Below are 21,349 nucleotides of genomic sequence, written 5' to 3'. Positions count from 1 at the left end.
CGGAGCAGGTAGAAAGATAAAGAAGGTTCCTCAGTATCTCCTGCTGTTATTGCCAAGCTAAAGAGTTCTGGTATTTTCACTAAAAGAAACTGGTGCAATGGTACTATACCAATTTTATCACCGTTATATTTAGCTACATCTATAATATTTAATACTCTTCTAACAATATCACTCATGTATCTACTCTTCACGAAACCTACTTGGTTGTAACTTATATATCTATCTATAAATCTATTTAATCTATTACTTATAATAGCAGTAAATATCTTTGCATCCTGATTAATTAAAGAAATGGGCCGATAGGACTCAATCCTTTCTAAATCTTTATCTGGCTTAGGAATTAGGGATATCACCGTTCTATTCCATGACGAAGGTACTTCTCCACCATGTAATATTCCATTAAATAATTTTTGCAATCTTGGTTGCAACCAAGTTGTCTTGGTTTGGTAGAATTGCAATGTGTAAGATGATGTTGCTGCCCAAGTTCAACTTTTTATTCGAGATGCTACCGCTAAATTTGACAGAGAAAGATATTGAAGGATATCAGAAAAAATTGGACAAATTTTGTAATGGTGGCAAAAGACCTAGATTAGTGAAGAAAATGTGGTATCAAAATCAAAAGGAAGGTGGATTAGGAATCCCCAAATTATTTAATTATTACTGTGCGTATGGTATCTGGATAGTGGTAAAAATATTTAAAGCTGAAGATAACTATTGGAGAGACTTAGAGTTAAGGGATATAGAGAAATTTGGATCAAGGTGGTTTTTAGATAAAGCAAACTCAAAATGTGTAATTAGAAGTTATTGGTTAAAGGGATTAAGTAAAATGTGGAATAAATTTGTTAAAATTTTAATTCCGGATATAATCTTTTTGGGGGAGACAATTGGAAATTGGCCGATTAAAAATAATATAAAACGTAATGAAGTGATTAAAGAGGAAAATATAGAAATTATTAGAGATTGGATAAAAGTTATGGAAAATGAAAGGAGGAATAAAGAAATTATTGAAAAATTAGGGTTAAGTTGGTTTGAAAAAATACAGATAGAAAAATGGACAAAAAAATTAAGGGAAAATTATTCGATAAATAGATGTGAAACTGAATTTGAATATTTAGTATCTCGGATTATGAAAGATGAAATTGGGCTAAAGGGACTCGTTAGTAGGGTTTATAAGATTATAAATTCTGATGAAAAATTACAAAGAGTGATGAGGACAAATTGGGAAAAAGATCTTAATATTGAAATACCAGAGTCAGATTGGAATGTGAATTGGAAGAGTAGAATTATGAGAACTTTATCTATAAGGATTAAAGAGCACAATTATAAAGTTGTTTGGAAATGGTATTTGACTCCAGTAAGATTGTCACAAATGGATAAAAAAATTAGTAAAAAATGTTGGAGATGTGAGATGGAATTGGGGACTTATGAACATATGTGGTATAAATGTGATAAGGTTAAAAAGTTTTGGCAACAATTGGAGAAAATGATATTTGAAATGATGGGGAAAGTAATAACATTGAGAGTGGAAACTATATTATTGTTGGTAATTAAGGAAATAGAATTAACAAAATATGAAAAAGAATTGATTAGAATTATGATTATAATAGGTAGAATTATAATAGCTAGATATTGGAAACTAGATGTGATTTTTAGAATAGAAGAGTGGAATTCTGAAATGTGGAAATTAGCTTTAAATGATAAAATGACATGTGATATTAAAATTAGAAGTGGTGTGTATAAAGAAGATATTTTCTGGAAGACTTGGAAACCATTCGTGGACTATGCGCTTGGAAAATTGGACGCTTCGGTACCTGTACATTGAGAACGTGGATTTTGGCAATTATGAGGACATATCCGAAGACCCAAATCTTCCTTTTTTTATGTATAGCACAAGGGTGTAATAATGTATTTTCTTTTTTGTTTGTTGGAAAAAAGTAATAAAAAATTTTTTTAAAAAAAGAAAGAAACTGGTGCAATGGCCCTTGGAACAGCCACCTCAAGAGAAAAATGCCTAGCACTAGAGTTTTCTAAAAAGAAAAAAAAAGCATTTGTTTCTTGGTTCTATTTGAAAGGGCTTGCTATTGTTTTCTGATAACTGGTTTGTTCTTAACTGTTATAAATGTACAAATGTGCTATATTGATAGTGAATTCTATATTTTATATGTTTTATATGTTTTTATATAGCAAATATCGTAAGTGATGAAGTCAAGCAAATGCTAGTACTGCAAAAAGTGTGCTGGGGTGGGTATCCTGTGGTCCCATAGGATATCTCTTTTGTGCAGCCCAAGAGTAGAAGGGGCCAAAGGTGTGTGCTCCTTTTTTGCATTCTGGGGTTTAGAGATGCTTAAGGTGCATCCATTTCATCTCTTAAAATTCAGAGCTCATAGACCAAAACAGGTCCTGCAATGCAGTCCTTGATGCGTCACATAAAGCCTGACACCTCTCTCAAGCTGGCAGAAGTTGTGCTCCCCCTGTTGCTAAAGCTAATAATAAAATTTCTATATTCAAAGATGATCACAACAGGCACAATTAAATATAAGAAACTAATTTAGTAACCGATGACAAAATCTGAACTTCTTAATTGAAAAAAAGATTTCCATGTTCCATCATTTAGTGAAGAACATTTGTGCCTAGGTAATTTATTCTTGACAGCTGGGGATGTCTAAGTGACAATCCCAATAATTACACTATTTAGCAGAGCTTTCCATCTTGTTAATGCTCTCCTGCAATGCCTGAGGGAGGCAGATCATAAGCCTGTCAATCTTTTTGGCAATCTGGGCTAGCATCAAGCATAGTAACATTAGAAAGCTAGGCTGGGTATGGAAAGCACAGCGTCTGGTGGCTCTCCTGGATTATTTGCCAGCTAGTACTGTGGAAAGATGCTAGTTTCACTTCATGATCTGGGGGATGCCTCTTTTGTCCTCTATGTTCCTTAAGGTCAATATAAATTGCTGGGGGGTGTCATCTGAAGGTTTGGGCTGCGGTGTCCTCAGTATGCAGGTGACGGATTGCTCATTAATACTTAGGAACCCTGAAAAATGAGAATATTTTGGCCTGGATGAAGGAAAACAGAAATTTTATTGTGGTGGGATCACCGGCTGAAGGAGAGGAGGCTCCTCTAGGTGGCGTAAAGAGACACTGCAGTTTGGAGTCAGTTCAGGGAAAGAAACATCTGAGGTCCAACTCTTAGGTCTGTATTTGCTTGTTTTCAAGGGAAGGTGGGCAATCTGGAGACATTCTTGTAATATAGGTGATCAGCAACAAACCATCTACTTCGTCCTATTCATTGATTAGTTCTGGCTGTTTGCACCTGACGTTAATGCAGACAAAATTCATCTCTGAAACTGAATGGAAGCATTCTACTGGTTTTGGATGGGTCCCTCCACCAGGCAACTCCTCCTCCCGCCTCCTCATCCTTGGTCTGCAAGTGCAGATGGTGGCAGTAGCTTTGAGCGTCTTTCATGCCAGACTTTCTTTCAGTCAACTCAAAGTGCTGAACTTTTTAAGCATTAGGCATGTTGAAACAAAGGGACACACAAACAAGGTTTGGCAAGACCTTCTGACCTCCCAGAGTGTCACTGAGGGTACAGGACAGAGCTTATTTTAAGGGATGGCTTCCTTCCCAATAGAGAGCTAAGTTTGGATCTTATTTATTTCAGAGTTTGAATATCTTTTTGTCCAATTTGCTCTTGAACTGGGTTGACTTAATAATATCTTTTGTGATTAAGCTGATTTTACTGTATTAAGCTGTTCTTCCATTGTCAAGATTTTGCTAAATATAAATATAGTATTAATGTGCCAGATTTTATTATATTATATCACATAGTTCTTTATCGTTTATAAACTGCCTATGGGAATTTTTAAAATTTATAGAAATATAAATGTTTATAATTTCAAAGTGTTTTGACATGCTTATAAAGCATGTCAAACACTTTGAAATATAACAAAAACAATTTGTCCAAATGTCTAATTTATTAAATGAATCTGGTGACATATAAACACTGAAATAAACGAAGTATATCTTGCCTCTCTGTTTATGCAACACTCAAGAAGTATTATAGCAATTACAAATGCAAATTGGAAAACAAAATTAAAAAGTACTCAAAGTCAAGGCAAAATTAGAATTAATGCATTTAACATCCAAACAATTCAACCTATAACCAAATGCTTGACAAAAGATATTAGTTTTTGCCATTTCCCTAAAGAATGCCACTTGGAGAGTGGCGACCTGGGATACCACATGGGAAGTGCACCCTACAGATTGGTGGAAGTGTAAAAAAGCTACAATTTTTTTGTATTCAAACACATAAACTGATTCAGAGGATTTTAAATAATATACTATTGAGACTAGTGGTCTTTCTTTTGGGATTAAATGGACAAACAGTTGGAAAAAGTCATGACACCTTATTTTTGTATATGATAACTGCACAGTAAGATTATTTGTAGGCACAAAGATGGAAAGATTCAGCATTATCCACAAGGGGGGGGGAATGCTTGATGAAGATGAGAAACTTGCTGAGATGGCCAAATTGACTTCTTCGATTAGAGACCAGACAACACCTATGTTTATTGCTGATTGGAAACCCCTTATGGACTTTTTGTGTAAAACAGAAAAAACTTACAATTTATGATTTTGATTATTAGACAGGAAAGATTATAGAGAGAAGAGAATCATAATGTAACTTTAGAGAAAGGCCAAATTTAAAATTGTACTTATAACAACTATAAAGAAGGTTAGAAGTCACTTCTTTATATCTTTTTTTCTTTCTTTTTTCTTTTCTTGCATTTTTAGCTTTTTCTTTTTCTTTTTTCACTCTTACTTTGTATTAGTTTGCATTAGTTTTTATGTTCCTTTTCAAAACTTTCAATATAACTATATGGAAAAAAGAGAACCATATTTCAGAGCCATATAAGAGAAGTTCCTTTCCCATGTACAAACTAGTCCAGACTTCAGAAGCGTAGTGATCATCAAAAGGGCCTCTCCTACTGACCTCAGTAACTGGGCAAAATGACTGGTGGAGAGGTGGGGCCTCAAAGAGGCAGGCTCTAAACTGATGTTTTTAGCTTTTTAAAATGTGTGGATGTCAACTCCCAGAAATCTCCAGCCAGTGTGTTGGCTGGGGAATTCTGGAAATTGAAGTCCAGACATCTTAATGTTCCTAAAGTTGAGAAGTTATTCAGCATGTTAAACATCAGCATCAAGAAGTATAATCATGCTTAACATCATATATTTCTTCTATCAGTCAGCAGTCTAGACACCCTTTTTTGCACCAAATTAAACTTTCAAATGCAGCTCCATAGAGAGTATATTACAGTAGTCAAGACCTGATGTAGCAGGGGGTTGGATTGGAAGAGCTCTAACGTCCCTTCCAACTCCATTATACCCAAGGTGTCTGTAGCCATCACTAAGTCTAAGCAGCATAGGAACTGTCACATTGGTGTACTAGTGAAAGTGGGAAACACATGCTCCTCATCAGAGCCATTGTATGCGGATCCAGAGAGCTGAGAATCAAGAAGTACTTTCAAAGGGCAAACTGCTCTTTTTGAGAGGAAAACTCTATCTAAAACAAGCTTCACTTCAATCCCAAATCCCACTTTCTCATGTAAGCAACATTCAAGGATGCATAGTGCTTCCTTGGAATTAGATGTTAATTGGAGCTTTAAGCAAGGTTAATTAAAACAAACCACAGCACAGGGGACAGGATACAACCTTAAACACCAGAATTTAGATTTGTTTACCTTACTGCCAATCAATTTTGGGAGTAGCCTAAACAGAAATCCCACAAATCTCTTCCTTACCAGGCCTCCTCAGGGGCTAACACCTCTGGCTTGGTGAAGAGATTGAGACACTGTTCCAGGGTGAAGTGTCCTGCCCTGGCTGCTTCACTGGCAGAGCCTGGATCCTCGACACACTCCAGCTCCTTAGACTCGACCAACACAAACTCCTTCATCCTTTCATTATTTTTCCACACCAGGGCCAGAGAACAGTCATCAGTCAGATCCAGGGGGGCATCTCCTACAAGGCAGAAAAGGTTAGAGGTGCTGTTGCTTATTCCTTCATGCTGGGCCTAATCAAGCACCCAAGAGATAAAAACTCAAGAAGTAGTTCCTTTTTTTCCCTTGCTCATACAAAACAGAGAAAGGCATACTTTGGACATATATTTAACACGACTCTGTGAATAAGAACAACTTACAAGCCTTAATATGCTGCTAGGCTACATGCTGGCTCTCCAAGATAATGGATGGGATAGGCATTATGCTACTGAGGAGAGAGCAAAACAGTTATCTAAAATGCGGCAAAAGGAGCGCATCACAATCTATTATCTGTTTCTGCAACTTTGCAACAAAAAACCAAAGCTAATTATGCAGGTGGAAGAGGAGGACGAGGAGGAGTAAGGAGAAAGTTAGAAATTCTGGCTCTCAGTATTGTGCTTTCCTGTGCAAGACTTGTGCTGTTTTGAGAAATCTTGAGACGCATATATTACATCCCTTATATTGGACAGATATGTCAACATTCTATCAGTCAGAATATTTAGGATGCCAGTTTTTGCTATGCTTATGTAAGAGCTGATGAACAGCAGTACTGAAGGATGAGAGCAAGAAGATACATAAGCAGTATTCCCAGCAGTCAGTTTTCAGTACTTTGTATTGCATTATAACTCACAATACAATACTGAATTATATATGCTTACCTGCATTAATCACATATGCCACATCTTTGCTGCAGAGCTTCATAACATTAGCATGGGAGCTATAAAGTCCTTGGAGTGAGCATCCACCCACCCAACCACCTTCATTTACTTTCCAATGGTTCAATGGCACCATCCCTCGGCTCAAGCAACCAGATGTAGCTGATAACAATCTATGCCTTAATCTGTTTGGCTCTGTATGACATGTCCCAGTCAAACATTCAAGCTGTCATTGCCTTCTTTTAATCTGAACTCTCACCTTTATCCTCTAGCTTCTGCTCCTTGCTGGTTGCATCAATCTTGTTGATGTAAAACTGAGTAACTTGAGAACTCAGCCCTTCAGCCTGATGCTGATAACCGGGAATGGCAGCTGTAGGGAGGAGAGAGGCAGAGGGAGGGAGGGAGAGTCAGGGACACAGCATAGCTAGTCAGCTTTCTTTTTTCCTGTTTAAAACTCAAATCCCCTTCTTGCAGCCTGAGAAGCATGCCTCAGCCATGAGGAACCACACAAAGTGTTCGATGGCCCTGCGTTTGAATCATTATTCCTTGTCATTCACTCTTGAGCATTGCCACTCAGATGTATACAGCCCCCTGGAGCATACATGGAACAAATCGTTATCCTGATCCCGACCCTCCACATCATGCTTCAAAAGAAGACAGGAAAATGAAAGAAAAAGCAACAATACAAATAGCTGATGACACAGATTTCACATTTGGTTCCTTGACAGAGTTCACAATAGGAGCCACAAGGCAAAGCTGGATCAGAATTGCAATGAAAAATCATCAGGATTCCCTTAGAATCCAAATTTCAAGCAAAGGATAGCTGGGAAATCTGGGTTAGTCACCTTCTGGCCTGGGCACTCTTTCATATGGCAGCTCCCGCTCCAGACAGCTCTCAAGCTGCAACTCCGCAGATGATTCAGAGTAACCTGAATCTAAGCTTAGCCCTGAGCTTCTCCCCGTGGGGACTTTGCTTCTGACTGTGCTGGCATCCCCTAATTCAGGCTGCAGCTCAGGGGCGGAGAGAGACGACTGGGGCTCCTGCAAGAGGTGTGGGGCCCTTGCTCCGTCCCCAGATTCCATGGCGCTAGTTTCAACGGTTGTGGCGGCGGCGGCGGCGGCAGCAGAACCAACTGTAGCACAGCTATTCCTGACAGAAGGCTCTTGTTTTTCTGAAGACAGAAGAGGCAGGCCTTGCTCGGATGGTGTCCTACCCACCTGGAAAGGTGGCTGGAACACACTGACTGAGTACCTGAGAAGGAGCAGTAGAGCAGCTGATCAGAATGCAGTCTCACAACACCTCCTCTCCTCTCCACCCCCACCTCAAAGCAGCTGGTCCTGCAACGGCAATGAGACCAGCCTAGGCCAGGGGTCTGCAAACTTGGCTCTTTTAAGACTTGTGGACTTCAACTCCCAGAGTTTCTCAGCTGGCTGAGGAACTCTGGGAGTTGAAGTCCACAAGTCTTAAAAGAGCCAAGTTTGCAGACTCCTGGCCTAGCCCAAGCCTACAAATGACCCAGACAAGCACCGATGTCCAAGAACACTGCTGGCACCCAGGTATTTTACCTTGCGTAGCCTTCCAAAAGTTGAGCTAATCGTGCATAGGTGAGGCGGGACTCGGGTATGCTGATAAGAAAGGGGAAGCCAATATTCTCGGGGCGGCACAAGGTTTTGTGGTTGGACCAGTGCGTTCTCTGACATACTCTGAAAACAAAGACACAACAGGTCTCCCATGGGGAAACTAATAACTCTCTTCCCACCCACCCCTTGGCAGTCAAGAAGAAAAAGGGGTCTCTCTCTCTCTGGCTTTGCACAGTGCAGTACTCACACATTGCAGTAGCCGACCCGATAGCACCGAGTGCAGCGCTTCAACTTCTCTTCGTCCGACTGCTGCTTTTTCTGACAGGCGGCACATTTGGTGATGGGAATGCTGGGCACCTGAGGGCGCTAAGAAAAGATGGCCCACGTGATAAGTCAAAACAGCAATGATCTCAGATGGAAATACAGGCAATCCCCCAGTGATCATCCAGCACACGGTTTGGACTTACAATGGCCCTGAATGAAGGGACTTGTGAACAAAATTCAGGCACTCGGGAACCAGTTTGCAGCATCTCACGATCACCTGATTGCCATTTGCGACCTTCCCTGCCAGCTTCCCACAAGCAAAGGCAACGGGGAAGGCAGCAGGGAAGGTTGCAAATCACTTGGGTAACTCTCCCCTGCTTTTCTTCGCTCATTTGCATCACACCCTCCTTGCCCCCTTCACTCACCTGCAACCTCCTTCCCCAGCCTTCCTGTGCTCGTATACACAAGCAGGCGTGTAAACCCCAGTGCTCTCCTTCCCAGATTACCCTGTGCTTGCACACAAGCATAGCCCCACATCCTCTTTCCCTGGCTTCTCTGTGCTTGCATGCATCCCAGACCCTCCTTCCGAAGCTTTCCACCAGTGTCCTCTTTTCCTGGCTTTCCTGCATGCTACACTGCAGCAACTTCCTTTCCCAACACACATGTAGCCTAGCCTAGGCTTCCTTAAACCCTGCCCATCGCGTGCTCACCTGGTCTCCCCCACCCCCAATCTGTCATGTCTTGGGTTACCTTGACAACTGGGACTGTCTGGAGGCTGAGTGATGTGCTTTATGACTGCATTGCTTAGCAATGGCAATCTGGGGTTTTAATTCCAGCCATAACTCAAGGACTACCTGTGCAAACTTTGCAGAAAGGGATCTGCCATGACCTCAACCCTCCTATGCGCTTGAAGAAGCTTGTTCTTCTGCTGGTTATAAAACTGCAACCTCCCCTGCCCTTCTTGATTTACATTCTACTTGGGCCACTCACTTGTTGAACCTGTAGCTCCACCACCCGCTCCTTAGCCAGCTCTGGAGAAAGCACCTCAAAGCACAGCAGAAGATCGGTGGGAGAGACGGCATCCAATGACTGGGAAGGCAGGAATATGCGGTGGAAGTGGTTCTTGATCACCTGTTCAAAGAGGAGAGAACTGGAGTCATGCCTCTAGCAATATCCTTCCCTCCCCCCTCCCGCCTCCCCCCCCAATGTTTTCACCAAACAGTTTACCTGAAAACCTGGCCATCACAAGAAGTTGTATGGGTAATACCATAGATTGGCACAGAGGACCCCTTAAAAGTTGTAAACCGCCCAGTCACTTAGACAGTGAGAGGGGGCGGTGTATAAATTTTATTCAATACATAAAAATAAAAGTGGAAGTATAAAAACAACCACTATCATAAAAACTGATTGCTCTAAACAGCAAATATATGTCTGACCTGCCCAGGAATTGCTTAACTGGCCATTTTCAAGTAGAAGGCTGAGCTAAAGACTTTGCTAATCTGACTCCGTATCTTATATAGTTGGTGTGGTGATGTGGTAGGGTTTGGCTCAGATTTCCATTTGCCCTCTTTTCAGGGGTATTACTTTCCAACCCCACCCTTGGTCTTCTGTTTCTTTTCTCTTGGGTGGTCACCGTGCTGTACCTGCTAAGCATGCCAAGTCCTACATTAGTAGGAGATTGGCTAGCAATGCAAAGCCTGTGGGTGAACATATATATTCATCAGGGTTATACAGATGCCTGCAGGAATCTCGTTCTTGCTTCCAATAAACTGATGTCCATAGGGAGCTCTGCTGAGGAGAAGTTGGCTGAGATTTCCATATTGCTGCAAGCACTTTTATTCCCAGAGGCCAGAGACCATCACCTGATGTGTCTTCCACAGTGTATTATCTACTCTGTTTTTGACATATTGCCTTTTCACGTAAGATCGCACAATGTAAGAGGATGAGTTTAGCATTAATATGCAACACTGTGGTTAGGAAGTGGGGAAAAACCAGTAGATATGGTAGGCGGAGTCTGCTTGCTGTTTAGTAAAGGGAAAAGGGAGGTAATTCCTATTCAGTCCTTTTCTCAAGAACAGATTCTAGGATATCCATCTATGATATTTTAAAAGTTTGTTTTTCCTATATGGACATCTACCCCATCAGATGAGGGACACACTCCCAGTCCTAGCCCTTAAATATTGCCATCTGAGAGGAGCTAGGAAGCCATGTGCTTCTATAGCAGCCCCTGCCCTACGGAACCTTCTGCCCCCTGAGGTTTAGTAGGCCTCCATCCTTTTAGCCTTCCAGAAGGCTTTCAAGAACTGGCTCCACCCCGCCCACCAAGCATTAGGAGAAAATTAGATAACTGCACATTAGAACTTTGATTTGGTGCCAAGCTTTTGTTGTTTTTAATGTTTTAATTGGCTTAGCTGTATAGTTTTAGTATGATTTTAAACATGTTCTAATCTTTGACTGGGAGCTGCCCAGATTTGGTTGCAAAATGAGTAGCCATATATACATGCTTTAAATAAATCAATCTATAAATCACCTCAGCCAAGCGCAGGTTCTCAGAATTCACTCGCACACTATGGGATACGGAGTCTAGGACTTCCATGGCAGTAGAATTCTCCTTGCTGATGCTCACTAAGAACTATTGGGAGAGAGCATATATTAGGCAGATCTGTATATGCAGCCATGCCAGGGATTTCCCCAATTCCACTGTCCACACCTTATTTTTCAAAGCGGTAACGTTGTAACACCATGACCCTTGATCTGTTTCTTCACGGCCATTTGATTCACCTCTGACAGCTACCATTCCAAGGAACAAAGAGTTTTTTTCATATGAAATGCCATTACAGGACTCCAGGCCTACTGTTGTGACCCAGGTTCCTGGACCCGGACTCCTGGACTCGGATGATTCAGAAAGTGAGGGAGAAGACCTGGCCAGCCCTGCTTCTCTTGAGCCCTTTCCCTCCCTGGCACCCACTCAAAGGGATGGGGAGGGGCCGGCACAGCCTGATTCCATGGAGCCTCCTTCTGATTTGGCAACGCCCCAAGAACAGTTTTGGAGCGATGCAAGGTCACGTAGACGTAATCGCCGTGCGCAGCAGCGGAAGAGTTGGGACAAAGCCAAGTCATAATTGTCATGCAGTGACATCTGCAGAGACTATAAATAGGAGGCGGGACTTCCTGGTTTTTTGTCTTGGACAAAGTAATGAGTTGGCGCGAGCTAATGAATTGGCGCGAGCTAACTATTTCAATGGAGGAAAGAATATATTCGTGAGTAATTCTGGCCTTATCTATAATTTCCTCGTTATCTCCAGAAACTTGGCAGGCCTGTGGGTAGACGTGGCCAGGACATGTATCTATGTAAATAAAAGGAAAAAAAAGGAAGGCCTCTGACGGACTCTTTGCTGGGAGTATTGGGGGAAGGGAAACAGAACACCTACTGATGGCAAAGTTGAGTGCCTTTTATAGCACGACACAGCTCATTCTTGCTTTCTGAGTTATTAAACTGTCTTATGGGGAATACAGCACAGAAGGAAGGAGATATGATATGGGAAGAACTGGGGAAGACATAGCTGCACCTTAGTCTTTGCCTCTCCTTGCCTGCTACACCTACTTTCCTTCTTTCATCCCCTAGCAGTGACAGTAACGGGTAGATGGGAATTCAGTTTTCCGTTCTAGTGTCACTTCATTAGCTACACTGGCCATAATCATGGTGCCAATGGCAGACTTTGGCCAAAGTTTCTCTTCACCAATACATCCTTCCCCTAAATTGCTATTTCTTTGTTTTGGGATGATTTCCTTGCCATTCCAAAACTCATGTTGGCTCTCCAAGTACTTGCTGAGGACACAACTTTCTCCACAACTAGTATAGTGTCTGCCTTTGCTGTAGCTGTGCTCATACAACACACTGCCTGTTTGTTATTTCCCTTAAACCTTAAAACCTCTTCCTCAACCGTTTTAATTATAATTTATTAATTTTACAAAAACCTAATCAAAGAAAAGACAAGAGTGAATAAAATGGAAGAAAGAAAAAAAATAGGATATTCATAAGCATCATACCTTTGGGACAAAATGTAAAAATTACTATAATTTATATTTACCTATTAAAATATGTCAATTCAGTTTAAGCCAGTATTAAAGGCCAGTATAAATAGTAGGTTAATATACAGTATACACTGAGATTCAACATAACAATAATTTTTGCCTAATCTGGAAAATATGGAAAGTTTTAATAAAGTATTAAAAATTGAGTATTCAAATTTTATTGGGAAAAACCCCCAAACTTTGGCTATGATATCATGCCACTTATAAGATTAGAATTCAAAAATAGTTTCCACAATTTATTAAATTCTTCATCAGATTTTTTAATACATGAAATTTGTTATGACATAATTGTCTCATACCATAATTAGCTGTTCCTTTCTGGAAGAGTTTGTTCATAATATCCAATGAGAAACATAAAGAATCCTGTTAATATGTTCAAATCTAGGTTTATTTGTAGGAACATTAGGTTTAATAATATTTTAGAAGAAAATAGTAGGTTGGAAAGAGAAAGCCATCTTGAAAACGTGTTTCTTTCTTTCCATTATGAGTTGTTTTCCAATATTTTTGAGCTTTACAATATGAAAACATTATCTGATTATTTAACTACTTAATTTCACAATCAACACCTGACAGAACATCTTGTACCAATTTCCTCCAAGTGTAACATTAATCATAAATGTGACATTTTTTTCTGTCACCAATATTCTCATTTTGCATTTCAATTCTCTAGAGACAGAGACATGCCAAAGTCACCTGTTTTCATACTGACTTCTGACTTAATTTTTAAGAAGTTAGGTGTTTAATTAGGTATGAGAGAAAGAGATCCGAGGGAAAAATCCCTGTATCAAAGAAGCTCTTTTTTCCTTACCCCTGTCACTGCACCCTTGCTTTCTAAGACACTGGGACATATTTAGTTTAAATATATAGATCTACTCATTAATAAGTGTGTGCAATGGCTCAATGCCTAAGATGCTGAGTTTGTCAGTTGGAAAATTGTCAGCCTGGGTTCGAGGCCCGAGTGCCATGTGATGGGGTGAGCTCTCATTACTTGCCCCTAGCAGTTTGAAAGCATGCACAGGCGAGTAGATAAATAGGTACCACTCTGCTGAGAAAGTAAGTGTTTGATGTGTCTCAGCATATAGTTATGCTGGCCACATGACTATGAGTGTCTTTGGACAACGCTGGCTCTCTCTGCTAAGAAATGGAGATGAAAAAATTCCTTGGGCATTTTAGAAGTAAAGGATACCCTGAATATCAACACTAATCCAAGTTTTTCTCTCACCTTAACAGGTTTATTGTGAGGTTCTTTTGCAAAGTAGTAGACCGTCAGCACTTTCTGCTTCTGGGGTAGTGGGACTGGCAAATACAGGAAGGGATCAAAAGTGATGGATACCTGCAGCAGTAACAAAATAAGCAATAAAAGCCTTTATTGGGCATAAAATAACGTGCATCGGAAGCACTAGCAAATCCCACAGAAACAGTTATTTTAGGCTTAAAGGTCACTATTCAGAAGAAGGAAACAGTCTAGCAAAAGTGTTGACAAGAACAAAGCAGCAGAGGCCTCGCCCACCAAACAATGACATGAGAAAAGGAAACAAAGGCCAAGATTATGCAGAATTGTTATAAAATCAGCCTGGTTATTAACTGCATGAGCAGAATCTACCCTTGCTCCTCCCACAGTGACTAGTGGAAAATACATCCAAATAACACACCAGGTATGGAAAAGTAACCACAAAATCTTACCTTAGAGCACACAGGGCACACCAGCTTGGATTTGAACTGGCCTTGGAACAGGTCGACAATGAAAGAGTCATTCCTCATTTTGTGCCGCTGCCAGGCCTCTTCTGCAACAACCTAGCAGTGAATATCATAAAAGCCAGGATGAGAAATTATCTTGCCAGCTCAGAACCTTCTGTGCTCCCTCTAAGCACACACAGTAATAATGCAACAAGCATTCACCTCATCTGGCCGTCCGTCTGAGTCTACTGTTTCTGTGTAGGGTTTGTTCTGGATCCGGTTCAGATCCTCGTGGAGTCCATCCAGCAGAAAAGCCATGAACTCCTGGGCATCATGCTGGGCATAGCCTGTAAACTGGCTGGCCTTGCTGGCTACAATTGCCTGCAGAAAGAATTGGATTCAGAAACAGCCAATTATTTGTATGGGATTTGCCAGCAGGATCATATTCTTCTCTTCCCTAAGGTGGCTAACTCAGAAGACATCAGAGGAACATAAGGAATGATAACAAAGATGGAACAATTAGGGTTTCCCGTGGATTAAATGGTAATTGGAAGCCACATTTGATTCCTCCAGTCACTTTTTTGCAGTTCTTGGAATCCACACCCTTCCAACTTGCATTAGGACACTAAAATTCATCTTCAGAACACAAACACATGAAAGCCCAACGTGTGTTTTTGAATGACATGTATGGAAAAGTTGACACCAAACTTCGACTAGGCTTAATGCATCTATTGGTTAACAATCCACTATTACAAAGGCTACAGCATGTGAAAAACAGTAGAAGTACTTTGGAAGTAAGGCAAGTGTTCCTCTGAACTCATTACTTGAATTATCAAGATTTTGCAACTTCTCAGGGGTTCATCCTTGTCATTTCCCCCACCCGAGCACTCTGTATATGGACAGAAGACACTTCTGTCAGGAAAGCTTCATAAATGGACCCACTTGGAACAGCAGATTTTGGGTGAGTCTTTCCTTCTGCTTTTAAGTGATCTGCACAGTACTAACAGATAAGGGAGAAAAGAAATTAAAGCAAGTGGGAGTGGATTTAAACAGTTTTTGTTCCCAGATTTTATTTAGTCCCGGAATAAAGTTTAACTCAAGGTATCCAGACCTGCCTTAAGCTTCTTGTTACATCCTAGAAGGCAAAATAAATGGATTTAGGGAATACCACACAACCGGTGCGTGCTTGCACGGCAGGCCTTACCTTCAGCTTGGAAGGCTGGAAGGCATGGTGTGTGCCTTTCCAGAGTGCCCGCAACAGCACTGCGAAGCCAATGGCCAGGCGCCCCCCTGTTCCTAGCGGGTTACTGTAATTAATTTCAGACTCGAAGGAGCGATCTAGGAGGCACATACAAGAGAAAGGGGTGAGCATCGGGGCACTTTCTCAAGGTCACCATCCTGAAAGATAAAAGATGAAGACTAACCAGAATATATACAGATACCCCCCCCCACCTCTCCTTCCCTAACTTGAAATGTGTCTTACCATGAAAGTAGTCCCGCAACTCTCGAGTATTGGAGAGAGACTGGATAACACTGTTCATAAAGCAGGTGTTACCCAGGTTCACCAGTCCTGTAAACCCTGGCAGACACACCTTCTTGTCCTCCTCTTCCTCCTCCTCTTCCACACTCTCGTTGCTGACAGGGCTGTGGGTCATTGGGGGGACCATACAGGTTGGCTTAGGCTGGGGAAAAAAGGCTTTTAGCAGTCAAGGAAACAGGGTTCTACTTTTTGCCTAGTTCATTTCTAGATCTTGTATTATTGGCTTCTGTCAATGCCATACTTCTTTTGTCTCGGGAGAGAAGATGCTCTTTCAACAAAATATAATGGGTCAAACCCTCTCAGCCCATGTAAAACTAATTCACACCAGGTAATGTGTAAATGTTGTTGGTCACTGACATACAACAGCAGTGATGTCTGCCTCTGTCCAAGTGCTGAAGTTGGGGATAACAAGAAGATGACTCTCATCACTTTGCTTTTTAAGAGCCGAAATGCAAGGCTAGATGGAACTAGTATTGTTATTTTGCATATATTCGGGATCCCTTCACCCAGAATGAGGATCAGAAGATGGTATTGTCCCACCCCACCAAAGTAAAGCACTTCTACCAACACCACAATGTTTTGCAATAGAGTCTCACTCACAATTCTGAGTAGTTGTTTTTCTTGTCTACGCAAGAAGCTGACCATATAAACGGACCCCTGTATTTCTTCCCATTCTCCCCCCAATAATTGGGGAATATGATACCCCAATAGTCCTCAGAAGTTCTCACCGAGGGCACGAGTGGCTCCTGTTTCACAGGCAGGTGGTCTGATACAGTCCGAGCTGCTACACTATCCAGGCCACTGTCTTCTGCTCGAGGCTTTTCCTTCTCAACTGCTCGGGCCTCTTCTTTAGTGGAGAGAGGGTGCTGGTTACTCCCAGGTTGGCTTTTATCCAGAGGGGTAGGGCCGGTTGGCATGGCAACCTTTGCACCACCCACTGCACCTTAAAAATGGGGAAAAGTGGGCTTGTGGTTAGCAGCAGACAGAATCAAGGGTAATTATGCTGTACATCCCAGGCTTGAGCAATATGGAGTGCCACAGAACCAATCCTTTCCCACAGTGAAATGCATGCCAAAGGAGACAGGGCAAAGAACATGCTCTAAGATTGAACCTCCATGCAGATTCTGAAGTATCCAGGTTTTTTCTCAGGTCCAATCTATAAGCTGACCAAACAATGGAAATAAACCAATATAGTTCTCAGTGATTCCTGATCTTAATATTCTCAGCCTTAAAGATCTCTCACTCCCCATCGATACATACAAGGAATCCCTAAAGGGTAAATATTTAAAAATCCAGGTGCAGACCTCGTGTGGCAGGAGCCTCCAGGCCCCCCCAACGCTGGCTGTGTCGTTTCTTCAAACAAATGTTAATCCGGGCTGTAGTGAAATTATATGTACACTGATCTGGCTCTATAAGGTTCCTGCAAGGTAATTCAATAGGGGACGCAATGAGAACATCGGACACAATTAGACAGGACAAAGAACTTACAGCTACCTTGGCTGGGCAATGAATCTAATAAATAAAATAATAAACTTCTGCATTATGGAAGAAAGGATGTACTTATTTCTTTATATAGATGAGAAGCACCTTGTTTAACAGGAATAGATGATAGAAATCTCTGGGCTGTCTACAGTAATACATTTTCAACCAACCGAGTTTAGATTTTTTTAATACCTTTATTAAATTTTAAGACAAAAAGATAAAAACCACCAACAACTAATATTCAAGAAAAATAGCAGAAGAAAAGAGAGGATAGAGGTGTAACAAAATCCTCAATTTAAAAGAACGATGACGACGTCTGACTTGCTTTACAGCAAATATAAATAACACTTAGATTGAACTCTTAATTTATGGTTACAACACATCCATTTTTAATAATCTATTATTAGTAATTGTTAAAACTATATATCATCGTTTGATGTTCTTCCATTTTGTGCAAAAAGTCGACAAGGGTTAGCATTAAGGTTAATCAATGCCTTTATTCTAAGCAAGCCTGTCCATTTCGCTATCTCAAACAGTTGATCTGAGTTTAATCAATCTGAGTTTGGATTAATAATATTGCTTCCTGAAGAGTCAGAACAATAAAAATCACACTTGGGTGAATCAATAGGTCTTAGCTGGGTTAGTATAATCAAAGCTATTTAGTATAAACGAAGCTATCGAAGTGCTGTCCCGGTGTCTGGAGGCTGTACGGGTCTGGATGGGGAGAAACAGGCTCAAGCTCAATCCCTCCAAGACAGAGTGGCTGTGGATGCCGGCATCCCGGTACAGTCAGCTAAATCATGGCTGACCATCGGTGGCGAGTCATTGGCCCCGATGGAGGGGGTGCGCAACTTAGGCGTCCTCCTGGATGAACGGCTGTCTTTGGAAGATCATTTGACGGCCGTCTCCAGGAGAGCGTTTTACCAGGTTCGCCTGGTGCGCCAGTTGCGCCCCTTTCTGGACCGGGATGCCCTGTGCACAGTCACCCACGCACTCGTGACGTCTCGCCTGGATTACTGCAATGCTCTCTACATGGGGCTCCCCTTGAAGGGCATCCGGAGGCTGCAGTTAGTCCAGAATGCGGCTGCGCGGGTGATAGAGGGAGCCCCTCGTGGGTCCCGGATAGCACCCATCCTGCGCAGACTGCACTGGCTGCCTGTGGCCTCCGGGGTGCGCTTCAAGGTTTTGGTGACCACCTTTAAAGCGCTCCATGGCATAGGGCCGGGTTATCTACGGGACCGCCTACTGCTACCGAATACCTCTCACCGACCCGTGCGCTCTCACAGAGAGGGACTCCTCAGGGTGCCGTCAGCGAGGCAATGTCGTCTGGCGACGCCCAGGGAAAGGGCCTTCTCTGTGGGGGCTCCCACCCTCTGGAATGAACTGCCCCCAGGACTTCGTCAGCTTCCGGACCTTCGGACCTTCCGCCGCGAGCTTAAAACATACCTATTTAACTGCGCAGGACTGAGTTAGATTTTAGTTTGTGGGTTTTATCTTGGGTTTTAATTTTTATATTTTTAATTATTAGGCTTTTGAATAAGTTTTTAATTGTTTTTAGAATTGTATTTATTGCTTTTAAATGCCTGTAAACCGCCCTGAGTCCTTTGGGAGATAGGGCGGTATATAAATATAAACAATAAATAAATAAATAAATAAAGGCTGGTGCTTGTGTCACAGAATGGAGAAAGTGACCATTTATGAAGTAGCATCAGCCAGAATATATTATGGTCCCTAGAATATATTTGCAAAAGAAAATAACAACTAATCAAGCAGAAATAATTTAAATTTGATACCTGAGTTTCACCTGCCACCTGAATACTGAATGAGCGCTGCAGCCTTGGTGAAGTCGAAGAAAGTTGGCATCACTGCAAAAAGTGGCATAAATTATGTATTTTGATTTTTCCCCCGCTCAGTAACCATTCCAATTAACTTCTGGCTACGGTAAGGACAGGGGGGCTGGTCTGTCATCAGTAATCACCATACCTTGTTTGGAACATGAGTGTAAAATCTTGCTCCCGAAAGTGTACACTGGACATCTCTTTGTGAATCTCCTTTACATAAACGTGCACCACCATAGAGTCGTTTCCTTTCTCATAGGAGTCATTCTTCACAAATGTCAGATTCACAATGGGTTCTGGTTCTAGCAAGAAAAAGATAAAGTAATTATGACAAAAGGACTATCTTAAAGAGAAATTTCCAGAGAAATCATCTTGTGATTCAAATTTACATGTGTGGTTGTCTCTGGGGATAGGCTGTAGAAGAAAGAAGTGGTTAAATCACTGGCCAAGTTTGGAAAACACTGGGCTAGAGTATCTGCATCTAAAGTTATATTCTACATAAATTATGACAAAACGGTATATAACATGATTGTGGTAGGCATGTCCCAAGAGCTATGCAAAGCACTGAACCAAACTCTCCAAAACAGACAATTTTTAAGCCTGCAGGTTAGCAACATAGCACCTGCAGATGCTGACATATCCACCAGACTCCCTGCAAAACAACTCCAACTCTCCAAATCAATACAAAATTAATTACCGTACTTTAAAATCTATTTTTAAAAATAGCTGAAATCTTGCAAAGAATATATTTTGACAATCCTTGGCTTAGCCCCCTTTCTACTATAGCTTCTGTAACTCCATTCAGCACCATCAACCTTCTACCAAGTCGTAATCTCGGTCCATCATGTATTATCTCCTCCTCTAATAGGCAGCATCTCTCTCTATTAACAGAAAGCATCTCTCTTTATTAGTTGGCTGCTCAAGCATTTTAAAATCAAAGTTTAGGAACACAGGAAGTGTTTTAATACAATAGGGTTCACACACTGCACAGTTTACTTCCCCAGTTTGTTGAATAGGACACAATTACCTGGATTCATATAAGAGAAACTTAAATAAATCACATTTATATCTTAGCACAATGGTTGAACCCAGATAATACAATGAACTTATATTCTGTTGACTAGTAGCAGCTGAGACTTTCAGACAGGCAACTTTCTCAACTACTGGTGAAATCTGTAATAATGGAATCTGCAATTTTTACACAAAACAAGTGCAGCTAACAATTATTCCTTTTTTTCAGAATGCATGTCTACTTAGTTGTCTGTGCATAGAGCTGACACCCATTAAATCCCCTAACTCAGTTTAAACAAAGTTGAGCAATCATGATGTACCTACATAAACATTCAGGATCTCACTCTTTACTCACCAATACTAACAGCCTCTAAAGTGTCACTGTCCTTGGACCAGACTCTCGTCTCAGGATCTCTGGGTTGCAGAGAGGAAGGGAGGCCCTCCCTGAAGGCAGAGGCAGGGTCTAGTCCCTGAGAAGCTTCATGGGAGCTGGCTGGTTGAGGGAGTCTCGTCTCTAGAGAGGGCCCATGCTGATTGGGCAAGGCATCTGGAGGGGCCGTAGGCTGCTGCATTTCCATGCATACTGATTCCCTCTCCTGACCCTCAATCTGGTAATGTAAGAAGAAAATCACAATCAAATGTAGAAGTAGGATAGAACATTTAAACTGAAATATATCAACAGATTCCAACATAGATGTTATTCATTAGAAAATATTGCTAATAGCAGAAAATTGACATCACCCTTGAGTAAGCATGATGGTGCCCTCAACCACTGTTTCACCAATAAATGCCTCAACTTGTACTACCAAATTTTCTGCTAATGATCTTTGACCTTCTTATGAACTACCTTATTTTTAACCATGGTTTTGGGCATGAGTACTCTTTTACTCAAAAGAGTTTGCTCCACTAGGAAAATAATTTCTGACAAGCAAAAAATGATAGAATCAAAGGAATGGCTGTGTGTTCTAAAGCAGGGCTACCCAACCTTTTGGACCTCAGGGACCACTAAATTCATAATTTTAAATCCTGTGGACCACTAATGATCTGCCTAATGACCAGCTGGGTGGGGGTGGCTAGGTGGTCATGTGACTGGGTGGGCATGACCAATTTGATGTCACTCACGTCGAGGGGCGCCTTGCTGGCCTCTACTCACCCCTCCCCTCCTACCCACT

General features: G+C 41.5%; 1 protein-coding gene across 9 annotated transcripts in view; it reads right to left on the bottom strand.

Moving 5' to 3' along the window:
- The window catches only part of USP19 (ubiquitin specific peptidase 19), a 49,579-nt gene that overhangs the window by 12,125 nt on the left and 16,105 nt on the right, over positions 1 to 21,349 (bottom strand). For 8 of the 9 annotated variants that reach the window (XM_058167605.1, XM_058167599.1, XM_058167601.1 and 5 more), the window contains 17 exons: positions 20,533 to 20,785; positions 19,312 to 19,468; positions 19,122 to 19,193; positions 17,151 to 17,266; positions 16,575 to 16,789; positions 15,790 to 15,988; positions 15,511 to 15,644; positions 14,529 to 14,687; positions 14,313 to 14,423; positions 13,852 to 13,962; positions 11,065 to 11,166; positions 9,525 to 9,665; positions 8,518 to 8,636; positions 8,256 to 8,393; positions 7,535 to 7,941; positions 6,949 to 7,059; positions 5,800 to 6,016 (listed from right to left, as the gene is read on the bottom strand). In XM_058167605.1, the coding sequence (XP_058023588.1) occupies positions 5,800 to 6,016; positions 6,949 to 7,059; positions 7,535 to 7,941; positions 8,256 to 8,393; positions 8,518 to 8,636; positions 9,525 to 9,665; positions 11,065 to 11,166; positions 13,852 to 13,962; positions 14,313 to 14,423; positions 14,529 to 14,687; positions 15,511 to 15,644; positions 15,790 to 15,988; positions 16,575 to 16,789; positions 17,151 to 17,266; positions 19,122 to 19,193; positions 19,312 to 19,468; positions 20,533 to 20,785 (2,762 nt within the window). The remainder of the gene's footprint in view (positions 1 to 5,799; positions 6,017 to 6,948; positions 7,060 to 7,534; positions 7,942 to 8,255; positions 8,394 to 8,517; positions 8,637 to 9,524; positions 9,666 to 11,064; positions 11,167 to 13,851; positions 13,963 to 14,312; positions 14,424 to 14,528; positions 14,688 to 15,510; positions 15,645 to 15,789; positions 15,989 to 16,574; positions 16,790 to 17,150; positions 17,267 to 19,121; positions 19,194 to 19,311; positions 19,469 to 20,532; positions 20,786 to 21,349) is intronic. The other variant, XM_058167604.1, reaches the window with a different exon arrangement.

Source organism: Ahaetulla prasina, chromosome 2, assembly GCF_028640845.1.
Source record: "Ahaetulla prasina isolate Xishuangbanna chromosome 2, ASM2864084v1, whole genome shotgun sequence".
NCBI classification, from domain to species: domain Eukaryota; kingdom Metazoa; phylum Chordata; class Lepidosauria; order Squamata; family Colubridae; genus Ahaetulla; species Ahaetulla prasina.
The sequence above is the reverse complement of the archived record's forward strand: the minus strand, read 5'-3'. Positions and strand labels throughout refer to the sequence as shown.